The 14,220-nt window shown below is 51.0% G+C and overlaps 1 protein-coding gene across 9 annotated transcripts in view; it reads left to right on the top strand.

The window, feature by feature from the left end:
* NIN (ninein) overlaps positions 1-14,220 on the top strand; it is a 65,021-nt gene that overhangs the window by 17,611 nt on the left and 33,190 nt on the right. For all 9 annotated transcript variants that reach the window (XR_005828878.1, XM_040600670.1, XM_040600669.1 and 6 more), the window contains exons 4-9: positions 2,444-2,613; positions 8,262-8,301; positions 9,657-9,847; positions 11,047-11,193; positions 12,035-12,202; positions 13,547-13,683. Coding sequence is in view for 8 of the 9 variants with exons in the window: in XM_040600670.1 (XP_040456604.1) it covers positions 2,444-2,613; positions 8,262-8,301; positions 9,657-9,847; positions 11,047-11,193; positions 12,035-12,202; positions 13,547-13,683 (853 nt within the window). In the remaining variant the exon portion in view is untranslated. The remainder of the gene's footprint in view (positions 1-2,443; positions 2,614-8,261; positions 8,302-9,656; positions 9,848-11,046; positions 11,194-12,034; positions 12,203-13,546; positions 13,684-14,220) is intronic.

Raw genomic sequence — 14,220 nt, 5'->3', positions numbered from 1 at the left:
CTGCTCTGGAGATGGTGGTACATGGTGCTTTCTGCAAAGGACACAGCTCTCTGCTCCCAGGGATGGGGCTGCAGGATGCGGTCCCTTATGCTGGTGTGGCCCCTGTGGTCCTGTAACGTGAGGGCTTTGTTCTGCGCTGTGCACCCCATGGCCAGTGCTGTGAAGGTGCATGGCGGGGGGATTGCAGGGGAAGAGCTGTAACCCAGTGTTAACAAAAGCACCCTGGCTCTGGAAATGGGATTTTGGGATGCCCTAGGTAGCTGGGCTTGGGCACAGCCAGTTTCAGAGTCAGAGCTTTGCAAGGCAGGAGCCAAACGTTCTGCTCTCCTCAAACTGTGGAGGGTCACCTTTCCCTCCCAGGGGTGTTCTCAGGCTTCACAGTTTTTTAACTCAAGGGAGAAACAAGCAGGCAGGTGCGCAGAGCAAAGAGGAGAGTGAGAAATCGGCTGTCGTCCTCCAGACGCCTAAAACACAGAAAGAGAGAGACGCTCCCGTTTCCTGCTTGCCCTTAAAGCGCTTGCAGGGTGGCACAGTGAGGGCACATACATGTTCCCGTATACAGCTGGATTTTCAGCTGCAGCAGTTGTTAGACTCGCTGTTGGGGTGGGGGTTGGGAACAGGACTCCTCTGAGCATTGGGAAATCCAGAAGTAAATTCAGCCATAACTTCATTATTGCTAAATTATGGCTTCCTTCCCCTCCCCCCCCCCCCCCCCCCCCCCCCCCCCCCCATCTTTCCAAAGGCAGATGGGCATGGAGGTGTGTGTCTGTCTTGGAGGAGGAAAAAAATATTTCTAAAAAAAAAGCTACCATAAAAAAGAAAAAAGCCACAAACCCCCCCAGCTTTCTTCTGCAAGTGTGTGTGTGTGGGGGGGGTCACAGAGAGAAAATAAATGGGTGAATGAGTAGCCACAAATATTAGCATTTCAGAGAGAGCTGCTCGATGGAGATTGTTCACCACCGGGCAGGCTTTAATAGGAGTGATAAGGTTTGCTTTTGTTCTCAGGCTCTTACTTAATCAGCCTGTCTCATTGTGATTTTTCTATCGGCGCACTTCATCACACAACTTTCATGTGGGAGTCCCAGCTGCAGCAAATCTTGTTAAAATGGCCTTGTTCAAACACGGGCGCCGGGTTTGTTCCCTAGAGCTGCAATATGGATGGATGGAGTGCAAGGCTGGAGGAATCAAAGGACTCCTAGTCCTGTGTATTTTATAATTCATTGCATAGCTAAGTTGCAGAATATTTTTCCTCTAACAAGCTTGAAGCCTTCTTCCATATCTAAAGGAATATTATCCAAGGAGGCATTTGGGCAGGGGGGTTTAGAGACCCGCTGCTTTCCGTGTACCATTTGTCAATGATTGAACAGCTTCCCTGCGCCTTATTAGTATTGCACTCCTGCATTTATTTTTTGTACCAGAGCGTTCTGCAAATAAAATTTTAAAAAGCTGCTGCTCTTGCCACCGCCTCGGCATGCTGCAAGTGGCGGAAAACAAAGATGATCAAGTCCTGGGGGTTTTCAATGGTAAGGTTAGCAAACACTGAAACAAAGCGTGGTGGAGAGCCTTTCCCTAATTGAATCCCTGGCTAATTTGGTCCTCTGTTTAATTTGCCCCCTGCTCCAGATGTCAGATGATTCTCACTGAAAATAGCCCAAAATGTGCTTTTTTCTTTTTTCTTTTTTTTTTTTTTTATCCCTGTCTGTAAGTGCTCCTGGATAATTCAGTCCCCGAAGGCAGGAGCTTGCTGCAGGAAGCTGGAGCCGGGGAATGCAACCGGAGCCCCCTGTAATTAGATAACAACTCCAAAGGGTTATTTAGATCTTGCAGTTGGCATTAGTTGTGCAGCACAAACTGGGAACTGCCCCACCGTCATCCAGATCAGCTGCTTGTGTCAGCCCCCGGGAGATATTAGCCTCCAAACTTGCCCAATTTTTTTCCACTTGCCTGGTAGTTTTCACGCTTTTCATCAAGCTGTGATTTAAATCCACTGAAAGCAGCGGCAGTCACCCAGGTGTCTGCGTAATCTGGAGACTTGAGCTGCTTAAGTGCAATGCTGTCCCTAATTAAACCTGCCCATCGTTGGTAATGAAGATTAGTGCAAAGAGGAGAGACCTAATGGACTTTCTGTCTGAGGCTGTTTGCAAGGTTGAGGATTTTTTTCCCTCTAGCTTGTTAATGGAGCAAACTTGATCTGGGAATTGAGGAGGGGTGAGGAAAATGGAGCCCTGATATTATTTTTTGGAGCAGGACCAGTTCCATTCCATCAGGCCCAATGCCACAGTGAGGGCAGTGGTCCTGGGAAGAGGCAGCCACTGGTGCCTGCCCGGGGGGAATGGTGGTGGCAATTTGGTACTGGAAAGGCTGTGACCGAGCCAGCCCTGCAACCCAGGAGCCAGATCTGCAAAACTTATGTTACTGTGTGCTTTGTTCTTGAACTTCACAGATTCTTCCCCAGAAGCGCAGCCCAAGTACATCAAAGGCGGCAAACGCTACGGCCGGCGGTCCCTGCCGGAGTTCCAGGAGTCGGTGGAGGACTTTACCGAGGTGACAGTCATCGAGCCGCTAAGCGAGGAAGCATGTCCCCCACACATTGCCTCCAGCGCCTGCGAGGAGGTGAGTGGCAAGGGGCCGGGTGCTGGGGTGGGCTTGTTGCCCCCCCAACATCACTGGTCCCCACACCATCCTAAGGTGGGCTGACATCCTTGGGGCCTTCGCCAGCAAAAGCAATGGCTGCTCTCCTCGCCTGTCCCCAGGGATCAGCTGTGCCAGGTGGCACTTGCCTTGTTACAGCCCCAGATTCCTGGCTGCAGGCATGCTGCCATGGGAAGCGGGGGGTGCACCGAGCTCGTGGCGGTGGGTGCCGGTTCTGCGCTCCTGGCTGCAGTGCCGGCCAGCAATTAAGTGAGGGCTGTAACGCTGCCTCCATGGCTAACGAAGTGTGGGCTGGGAGCTAAGCAAGCAGAAGGAGCACGTCCTCATCTATTAGCTCATCTGCAAAATCTCGGCTGTGGCTCCGGCACACTCTCGCTGAGGGGATGAGGAAAGAGGGGTGGTGAGCGGCAGAGCTCTGCAGCAGGCGGCTGCCTCAAGACGGTGCCCTAAATCCAGAGCCACCGACTTCTCCTTTTGGTCTTCTGCTTTTCATGTTCCCAGCAAAAGCCTTGCATGCCCTTGCACCAAAGCAAAAGGCCAGCAGCCCTGGGAGCTGCGCAGCTCTTGGCATCCCCCACACCCCATGTATGCTTGTACGTACGCTTGCTCAAAAATCCAGGTATTTCCTTTCCCCCCACTTTTGTGATCAAAATTTGTGGCTCTCTTTGTGCTGGTGCTTTCAACTCCAGAATCTCCTCTGGCTTCTCCAGAACAGAAAAGCAAAAGGTGGAGAGTAGTTGGGTTTGGTGGTGTGCGTTAGCATACGGCCACAGCAGTGTTTCCCAGAGCTGGGCTCGTTCCAGTCTGCCCCAGTTTGCCAAGTATTGTTGATTCACTGTTGTATGTTCAGGAGCACGCAGTGGGAGTTTTCCAGTGGGAAGGAGAAACGCTGGTGCTTTCTCCCCCTCCTCTGTCTCCTGGCTTCACTTGTGCTTTCCTAGAGATGCCGGGGGAGGGGGGGATGTGCAGGAGGATACTGAACCCTGCATGGAGAGCCAAGGGAGACATTTCCAGGTTCCCAGTGTTATTTCTATGAAGCTGAGCTTAAAAATAAAATAAAAAACAAACCTCAAAAAAAACCTTTCCACCAGAACCAGCTTCTTTGCACTTTGCTCACTGCCATGGGGTTGCTCATCCATCTCCTGGTGCTGGCCACATGGGCTGCCCTGACCTTGAAATCAATGTTAATCTGCCCACAACCCCCAGGGAAGCAATGCCCTTGGTGAAAGAGGCTGCTCTAATCTTACTCCTTTGTTTTAGCTGTCAAGGAGGTGTAAAAAGGTAGTCTGTTAACAAGGTCAGTCAATTAATTCAACTGGTACATAACCATGCTGTGCTCATAGTTGGCTGAATCAATCTCCTGGTGGGAACCCCTTGTTGCACCTTTTTGGGGCGGATGGAATGGTTAATTCTCTTGCAGTGTAAGGAAAAACGAGGCTAAACTTGTAAAATCCCCACCTTCCAACTTCATCAACATTACTGTCTTGTGTCTAAGAGATTATCTTGGTGTGCATAGAAATTAGTTGCTTGAAGGTATCTTGGGGAGGGGTCCCAGGGCTGAAAGGCTGTGCAGTGCTGGAGACTCCTGATGCATTGACGACTTGTGGCTCGGCACAACTAACAGCCTTTGCCCAGTTTTCTCCTGTTGTGTGTATAAACATGCTGCTGCCTGCGCTCGGCAAGCCTGCCTCCAGCCCAGGGTGTTTTGCTGGCCTGAGAACTGGGGCAGTGTGGCTTAATTGGTGTTTTCTTTCAACCGGTGCCAATTAAAAGGTCTCAGGCTCTGTCTGAGAGGCTTCCTTCCCCTTCTCGTCTCCGTAAACATGAGGAGAGGCTAGAGGGCTGGTCTGTGCGTGGGATCAGCTGCCCAGAGAGGCTCCGTTGACCTCCATCCCCAGTGGCTTTCAAAGTGCCACTGGACAAAGTTCTGAGCAGGTGGGTCCGAATTCAGTGTTGACCCTGCTGTGAGCAGAGGGTGGTATAGGGATCCCAAGGTTCCCTCCAACCCACATGAATTTGTCCCCACGGATGCTACAAGGCTAATGGGTGATGAGAAACAAGTGGTTCTGGCAGCTTTATGGATGTGATGCTAACAGACCATGAAAGCACCTAGAAACGCAATGTGAAAGCTTGTGGTGGTTTAAGCTGGGCATATCGCACCACAGCTACCGCTTGAGCTTATTTGTCCTAAACTTTGAATACAGGTGATGGATCTTGGTGGCCTTGGGAAGCGCTGTGACCTTGCTTTCATTTCCTTTTTGCCTTGTGTTACACCTGATGATGATCTGCTCAGTGCTGGTGGTGCAGGTTTGGGATGGGGAGCAGGTTTGGTGGCCATGGGGTACCAACCCCAGGCTGGTGGTAGGGTAGCTCATGGGTTCCCAGCAGCGCACCCCTGGGGACACAGCCAGGTGTGGCCAGTCTTAAGGCCACACTGACTTCCAAACCTCAGCGCAGGGTATCTGTCATCTCCCCTTCCCCAGCTGGTGGCTCTGCATGAGGGAAGGTCCCTCCTACTTGCAGGCTGTAGAAACTGCTGTCACATCCCAGCTCTGTCCCACCAAAGCCACTCGCTCCCCGGACATCTATGTGTTTGCTTCTGCATAGAGGGGTTTGCCAGTGTGACGCAGCCTCTCAGAGCAAAACCTGGGGCATTCAGGCTGAAACTCTTTGTCTTCAGGTCCCCAAGGCACAAATGTGAGACTCCCAAAGTGCAGCTGTCCTCTGAAGCCAGGATGTGCGGATAACAGCTCAGCACTTGCTCCCTGCAAAAGTGTATTATTGATGGGACTCTGGTGCTTTGCAGCTGAAGGCAACTGGCAAAGTGGGGTGTGGAGATTCGCCGTTGTTCAGTGGGCTCTGCTCTGGCTGCTCAGACCAGGGGACTGATTTCTGGGCCAGCATGCAGGGAGGGGAAAAATGGGGGCCATCAGCATTGGTGCAAAGGCTCACCTTGCCACGTGCGAAGCCTAACAGGCTCAGCGTGTACTCCTGATCGTCATTTTAATTAGCAATATATTCTGGTGGAGAACAAAGGTCTGTCTCGCTGAAGCAGATGGCAGGGGGAGAGAGGTTGCTGCCTTATTATGGGGAGAGGCTACTGCGATCAAACAGCACAGGCTGCAGATGCTCACCGGGACCTGAGTTGGAGGGCGGCGAGCATTGAAAGCCCTGGCCATCTGCTCCTCAGCCTGGCCAAGCACGCGCCTGCCCAAATAATAACGCATTCCTGGGATCTCCGCTCCCGCCTGCAGCCCGCCAATAAGTGTGTGACCCGCATCCAGCTGTAGCACCACTGGGGCCAGGGAAACAATGCCGTGCCTGACACTGGGATGCACTGACCCTCCACGCCCACCCTGGCCCCCCTTTGTCCTCCCACTGGCGGTGGCCGACCCCGAGCCCTCCGCAGCAGGGCCCCGGCACGGGGAGGGAGGTCACACGAGCTCCCCGGGGTTGCTGTCGGTGGGTTACCAGCCCACCCACCCTGGGCTATATTCAGCCTCTTCAGCTTGCTGGTGTTTGTGGAGTTACCATGTGCTGCGGTTTGGGGTTCTTGGTTTTGAGGCAAGGCTTGAAGTTGAGAGGGTTTGGTGCTAAATCGTTTTGATCTGATTCTATATAAAAAATATATACATTGCTTGTGCAAAAAGACTTGGACACAGAGTGGATCCCTCTTCTGAGCATCGCTGCTCAGATTCCCTCAGCATCCACCCTCCAAGGACGAGTGGTCGCAGGGTAGTAGCCCTGTCTGGCACCCAAAGACATCTTCTCTCGGCACAAAGTTGGCCACTGCAGATGTACAGACACTTGGGGCTGGGCTGGTATCAGCTCATGCATTTGGGGCAACACAGGTTGTGTTCTGTCTTTGCAGATGGCAATTTGACGATACCTGTTGCCTCAGCTCCTGCTTTTTGCGGGCTCACCCAGATGGTTTATCAGGCAAACTAGAAATCTGCCGCCTGAACACCTCGGTGGTGGTGCTAGCAGGGCAGCACTTGTTTGGGCCAAAATCTGCATCTTTCTGGTGCAGTGTTATATATGTTCTTGGCTTTTTCCAGAGCATGCAGCTTTGCTGGATGTTCGTTCCAGATTTTTGCCTGCAGCCTGCCTGGGAATTCCAGCAAAGGTTAAGCCCCGCTTCATCCGAGGCCATCCCCAATTCCTGCCCTGTGACTCTCCCAAAAAGCAGAAGGGTACGTTGAGATGCTGCAGCAGCCGACAGCCCTTGCCTGGTCCGGCAGATGAAATGGGAGCAGAGCTAAAAAAAGTCCAGTGACCTAATCCAGTTTCCATGGTAACGTTGTAGATTAATGGCTTTTAGCTGTAATCTGAATGAGACTTATTGAACTTTTATATGATGATTTAGAGCCTCTTTACGTCCTGGGTGACTTTGGCTTCAAATCCATCAGTCACGTGCATGCAGAAGTATCCACTTGTAACGGTGGAGACATAACATCTGCCAACACCGCTGCTAAACCAGAAGTTAATATTGCTGAGCATCGCGTGTGAGTAAATAACCTCAGCTGGTACAAGGGTAGTGTAGACAAGACAGCATGTAATACATGAGGAAATCACTTTAAACAACGTACTTCTGCCCTGCTCTGGTGCCACCTGACCTGAGGTGGTATTGCCACAGAGGAAGCGGGATGGCTTAAGACCAGCAAAGAGCATGCTTGTGGTTTTTCTCTAGCTAGCTCAGCGGAGAGCTTGCCGGCAGCACAGCTCTGCCTCCTGATCTCAAGATGCAGTTAGTGGAGGTGTTTTGGAGTGTGCTTGGCCAAGTGCGGGCTGCTGGGCTCCCCAGGCAGCTGGGTGCCCCTTGTCGAAAGGGAAAGCATAAAGCAGCAAACATTTTGTTTCCCAGATCATGCATGTTCTGGGAGCGGGTGGCCCCATCATGCTCACATAAATGGGCTTACTGCAGCTTTATTACTTGCCATGGACGCATGTGCGCTGGTGCCTGGGCCCTGCAGCTGGTGTGGGCGATGTGCAGTTGCCCGCAGAGGGGCTGTGGGATGGTGGTGTGCCATGCAAGTTTCTTCCAGGCGTTGCCCATGATGGGGATGCTTGAGACTTGGAGCGCTGTTGCTCATGTCCCAGCTTGCAGGCTGGCTGCGCGCAAGACACATGTGGGCTGTGGGTAGTAGTTTCCATTTCTGCAATGGGAAAATCGGGTGCTGGAAGGAAAGGATAACCCAAATTTAGGTGGTGGCTCTATGCAACCCATGATCTTCCCTGCATTCTCATCATCTCACCCACTGATACCTCTAAGACAAGCAGCATGGTTTGCTTGGAGGGCAAATATCTTCCTCCCGACCTCCCCATCAATCTGCTGGACTCTGATCTGTCACCTCTCGTGGGTCATTTGCAGGGTTTAGGTGTTTCTTGCTGCAGCTGTGGTCTATCCCCACCAAAGAACCTTGTGTGCCAGAAAAAGGCAGCATCAAAGAGCCATGGACTGCCAGCCCAGCCTGTGGGGAGCCGGGAGATGAAAGCCTTGCAGCATTGCTGGAGCCATGTAGCCTGTTCAATGTTGATCGCAGAGTCTCTTTCATATGGATGATGTCTTACAATAGTAATAACTTGAGAACCTTTTGTTTTCTCCCCAGCACTGGAAGACTAGAGACAGCGAGGAGTATGAGGCCGAGGGTAAGAGCAAACAGCAGCACTTGTGTGTGCTTATTTTCTTTTCAGCTTCGAAGGTGAATCGGAGGAGCACACCAAGATGGTCTCAGGCTAGCTGGGTGTGCTGAACAGTCCCAGCCTGGCGTGGTGCAGAGCTCAGGAAGGTGCACGTGGGGCAAGCAAGCCCCAAGCTGGGGGAGAAAGCTAAAGCGGGGCTCCTTGGAGGGCAGTCTTGGCCTCACCCTCCCTGCTCTCATTTCATCTTGCTGCAGATGCTCCTGCTCTCCCTGGCCTCAGCAGCCAGGGCTGGTCCTGGTCCCTGCTCCTGCCCTGAGGGCTGCTGGCTGCAGTGGAGCACCTGGGCACTAGATGTCAGCATGGACCGGTCATTAAATGTTTCCTAATTGTCCTGTAAATGAGAGCGGGGTGACCCCCGGGGTGACTGTCTGGCACGCAAAGCCATGCAGCTTTTAATCACTTCAACACCTCTTCCATATTTCAGCTGCTCTCTAACCCCTACCCTATCTAAAGGGACCAATTTTTTTTTCTCCAAAAGTCACTTTTCCAGCCCTGGGATGAGGTGGCGGGTGCAAGGCAGTGGCCTTGCAGCTGAGCAAGCTCTGGCTTGTGTCTAGTGCTCTGCAGGCATTTCCAGCTGGGTGCGACTGCATTCCAGGCATTTGCTGGAGGTAGAGGAAATGTGTTCAGCTGAAGGTTATTGGTTTTTTTTATTCTTCGCCTGAAGGAGTGTTTGCAAGTACTTAGATCAAAACATACCCTACAGTTTACATTCAAAGGGGGTGGGAGTTTAGGCAGCTCCACCTGGCGGGTGACACTTATGGAGGCAGGCAACCACTGGAGTTCTTGACCTGGTCAAGGCGTATATGGATGCACTTTGCTCAGTCCTCTCCCTTGATTCCATAACTGCCCAAAAGAGGAGGGGTCCTGTCTCCATCCATGCCAACAGCTGAGGTGGCAGGACTGCGCTTTCCCTGGCTGCCAGCCCACATTGGCTGTCAGACTCATCCATGTCTCTGGAGGTCCTCCTGGCTGTGGTCCTGACTGTAGCTCATGTCATGCCTGGGTGCAGGGTTCCCTTACCTGTGGTGGCACACATGAACAGAATGCTGAGCAGGGTCTGTTCCCTCTGGTGTGGTCCCATAGCCACGCTGGTGCTGGTAGCCATACCCCAAAACTACAAGTGGGCTCTGTGCAGGATGAGGTAAAGCAAATGGTCCTGTGGGACTGATGAGCAAGGAGGGAGGCTCTGCCCACTGCAGTAGTAAGTCCCCTGTGATGTACAAAACCTCCAGGTCTTCTGGTGGTCTCTCGTGGGCAGTGGATGGGCAGAAACCAGAGCAGTTTTCCCCTGTTTCCAGGGCAGCTGCGCTTCTGGAACCCAGATGACCTGAATGCCTCCCCCAGTGCCTCGCTGCCCAGCCCGGACTGGATAGAGGAGAAACTGCAGGAGGTCTGCGAGCACCTCGGCATCACCAGAGATGGCCACCTGAACAGGAAAAAACTTGTCTCCATTTGTGAGCAATATGGGCTCCGAACAGCAGCTGGGGAGGTGAGTGGCCACGTACAGACCCGCTCGCACCAGAGCATGCGCCTGGGGTTTATCCTGGCTCCCCCAAAGTCCGTCCTGTGGCTGACCACAAGCCTAAAGCACAGGTGCTGGTTGACAGATCGCTCCTTGGAAAGCAGTTTTCAGCTCCGTCTTGCAGCTTTCCAGCAAGGTTGTTGGTGTTAAACCATCAGACGTGGGAGGCTGCTCTAGCGAAGGCAGCTGCCAGCCTTACTGACACTGCAGCATGCGTGTCTTCTCATGCAATTGCAGAGGAAACTGGAATTTAAAAAAATATCCTAGATTCCAAGCATGCCTCCTTAATCCCAGAAATCTTCTAGCTAGACAGTAAATATGGGTTAAAATATTCATAGATGATAGCTTTTGACTTTGTGAGGGCCTGTGCGCTGTTCCTGTCCTGCAGGAGGAGTCTCCGAGAAAATTATTGTTTTAGCAAAAAAGATTCTTGTCAATTCAGGGTTTGGTTTTATAGAAAAAATCAGACTGTTTCGCATAGTAAAATAACGTGGCTTGTAATAATTTCTTTTGTAAAACATGTTTTTGAGCAGGTATTCCTTTGCAGCAAAAATATTTTCAGGGTGTTAAGGCAGAAAACAAAGAAAATAAACTGTAGACAAAGAAGTAGGAAGGAACTAATCTTAACATCTCTGGTGCTGGTAAGGTTGGTCTTGCTTTTCAGAAAGCAGACTGCCCTGAAGCATAAAACAGGGGTTTTTTTATAACCTTGCAGTGTCTTACTATAGTTTTTTTGCTTGGTTGCTTCAAGCTGCTGGGGTTTTGGCGTCTGGCTTGCTACCTTGCACTGAATTCCTGAGGTCACCCTGTCCAGAGAACAGGATGAAATGAGGGTTTTTTCATGCTGCCTTGCAAAATGGAGGCTCCAAGACAACCAGGAGCTTACATGGTTTTACAGGCAGGGTTTTTGTAGTGTATGTAGTTCTGCAATTTTCTGTGTGAAGGTTGTTGTACTAGTGTTAGGCCGATGCAGTGGACCAGGTCACTCTTGCTTTGCATTTTTTCTTTTTTTTTGTAGGTTTGGGGTTTTTTGGGGGGGTTGGTTTTGGGTTTTGGTTGTGGTTTTTTGTTGAGCCTTGGGAATAGGTTGTTTTCTCCTCTGCCAAATTGTTACAGTGGTGGTTTTGACAATAGCAGATGTGATTTCTATCCCCTGCTGCTTGCAGGTGCTTGAAGAGGTGCTCCATAACCTGGAGCAAGATGATACCATGAGCGTAGAGGACTTCTTCTATGGCTTGCTTAAAAACGGAAAGTCACTGACACCCTCGGCATCTACTCCGTACAGACAGCTGAAACGACACCTCTCCATGCAGGTGAGAAGCTTAGGTGGATCCTGGGGTAAAAGCAGGAGCAAGTCTTGAGCAAATCTTACCTAGCCTGTCTCCTCCTCTTCCTCCCCATTTGTCCCTGTGGTGGGGCAGCTGTGAATGTCCCCCTGCCCCATTGAGGTAGGAGGTGGTGGCAGTGAGCTGCTGCGGGATGCCCTGGTGAGCACAGCAGCACCATGGACGTGACTGCCTCCCCCCGAGCGAGAGCGATGAGGTGAAGCTGCTGCAGGCTGCTTCTGGGGATGTGAGGGATAAAGCAGAAAACACCCTCCTGGTAAAGGGGAGGTGGCTCCTCTTTCAAGTGGCGTGGCTTGGAGAAGGCTCTTGCAAGCTGCAATGTGCAGTAAGTAAATGGTATAAACTGGATGTAGGGGAAAGTGGTGGGCTGGGGGAGGCTAGAGACATATCTCTAATTTTTCTTTTCTTTTTTTGCGAGTGTTTGCATCTACTGCCTATCTTTGCCTGGAAGCTTTGCCTGGTGTAGCGCAAGCACCTGTGCATACGCTCCATACAGTCTTTTTAGGGGAGGTAACATGTGAAACCAAAACCACAGTGAAATAAAACACATTTGGAGCACTGAGGACAGCTCTGAAACTGTTCCTCGGATTTATTTTAAATCCAAAGTGCCTGGTCGTGCCGCAGTGCCGTGAGGTCAGCAGCGGCGCTCCTGCCGGGTATTTGCTTGGCAGTGAGGAAAAGCAGACCTTAATCCTTAATCTCCAGAGTACTGTTAGCGAAATTACACTTATAAGCCTTTCTCGTTGCGGGGTGGCCAGATGCCTGGCTCTGCCCATGCCCCATCGCACCCTCTCCCCTCTCTCGGCAGTCCTTCGATGAAAGCGGGAGGCGCACCACCACCCCCTCGGCCATGCCCAGCACCATCGGCTTCTGCCTCTTCTCCAGCCTGGATGACGGGATGGGCTATGGCTGTGTGGAGGGTGTCCTCGACTGCTGGCACCAGGAGGGCATAGAGAACAGCCAGGAGATCCTGAAGGTAACCAGCTGCTCCATCTCACCCCTTTTATTTTCTTCCCCCTGCACACCCCCTACCTCAGTGTGAGATGCTGGACTGTAGCTCAATTATTTATTTTTTTCCCCCTTTTAAAATTCCAGTGCTGCTGACAGGTCTAACTGTTCTGGGACACCTCCAATAATTTCCTTTATTGAAATGGTATATCCCAGAGAGCTAGAAGTTAATGATAAAAATGTAATGTGACTTCTAGCTGCACTCGAAGAGGTCACCTATATTTGTAGAAAGCAATTTAATTCCTTTACCTCGCTGAATAGCCTGAATAGCTGCACCTGCAAACCTTTTAGTACTGGGATGACCTGAATTATTACTTGCACTAACGTGGAGGACAGCACTTGAAACCTTGCTGTCATTAGTCTTATTATGCAGAGTAAAAAGGTAATGGGGGTTGCAAATTGAATACCTGAAGTAAAACTCATCCCTGTCTCCCTAGAAGCTGTGGATGGGAGAAGATAATTTCATGTGTCTGTATTAAGACCATCTCTGGGTTCCCAGCAGCAATGATGATAGAATGTTCCTGGCTTTTAGTGTCCGTGTGGATATTGAACATGTAATAAACGCTGCCATTGCTCAGGCTTTATAACCCCCTTGTAGCCTGGGCTGATGCAGGCCAGGTTGATAACAGGGTGCTGTTCTCACCGGACCTGGTGGTACACCTTTGCCTTCTCTTCTGCTTGTTGCATTCCACTGGTCACTTGCTAAGCAAGAGAAGGCAAATGCGTACCACTTGCTTAGTGACCAGTGTCATCAGGGTGGCTTCTGCGGTGTTTGCAGTGTTTTGGCCCCTCCAGTAGCCCTTCCGCACCCTGCTTTGTGCTCCTGCAGAGTTAGGTTGAAGGAGATTGCAAGCAGTTGCTGATGATAACTTGCTGTCTAAGCGATGGGATCCCTGCTGTCAAATACCCGCTAACAAGGCTTCTTCTGTGTTGTCTTTATTGCAAGAGCTGGTTTTGTTTAATGTGAACATTTTCAGCCACGTTCCTGCAGCATTTGAATATGTAAAAAGGCCAGCGTAGTTAGGTCCTCTAGAGAATTAATACTTTTAATCAGGCGTGGGCTTAATTTCTTGTTGATCTGGCAGCACAACCAGGACACTTTCCATCTCCGCAGCTGGCAGCAGCCCTCTACCATGGGAGGGTGGCAGAGATGTCTGGTTTATTGCCCCAGAGGCATTTGTGACAGATTAATTGGCAAGCAAAGATCTCTTCTGAGCTTCCTCATTTTATTCTGTCACTTCGTGTACAAACGTCTCCAGGCTCCTGCAGGGCAGGAAGGCTCGTTCTGCTCTAATGAGGTGTTGTTTTGCAGGCTTTGGACTTCAGCTTGGATGGGAAGGTGAACTTGACAGAGCTGACGCTAGCGCTAGAAAACGAGCTCTTAATAACCAAGAATGGAGTCCACCAGGCAGCCCTGGCGAGTTTCAAAATGGAGATCAGACACTTGCTGTAAGTCACCAGGATTGCCAGCTGTGCTGCTCCCTCACCGCCCTCTGCCTTTGGCCAAGCAGGAGCTGAATCATGGTGGTCCATAGCACTTCTCCAAGGGGCATTGGTGCAGTTGCTGCTGTTTCGCTGGAAAGCTAGGTTCCCTGGTAGCTTGGTCAGAAACTTTCAACTCTTTGTTTTGCATGGGTAAAACACTCAAATCCAAGTACTGCAGAAAAATAAGATTTAAAAAAAACAAAAAGCAAAGCAGTTCCCAGCCCTGCTCTGCATCTGGAAACTGTCCCTGCCATCTGCAGTGCTCACTGATGGCTGATGAATGCGAAACTGAAGACAGAGGCTGGTGCCACTTGATAAGCAGTACCTTTAATCCCAACTGACCTCTTGCAGTGGTGTTACATGGGTTCATTATGTGACAGAACTGCAGGTGAGGTACAAAACCACCGTGTACCCCCACTGTTTTCATTTGAAAGTCAACACTGTTTGACTTTGCACTGGACTTGCTGTGCAGGCTTCTCGGTTGAGAAGGGTGTAGGAGAT

Source organism: Falco naumanni, chromosome 7 (genome assembly GCF_017639655.2).
Source record: "Falco naumanni isolate bFalNau1 chromosome 7, bFalNau1.pat, whole genome shotgun sequence".
Classification (NCBI taxonomy): Eukaryota; Metazoa; Chordata; class Aves; order Falconiformes; family Falconidae; genus Falco; species Falco naumanni.
Note: the sequence above shows the minus strand (reverse complement) of the source record. Positions and strands in the feature narration are given on the sequence as shown.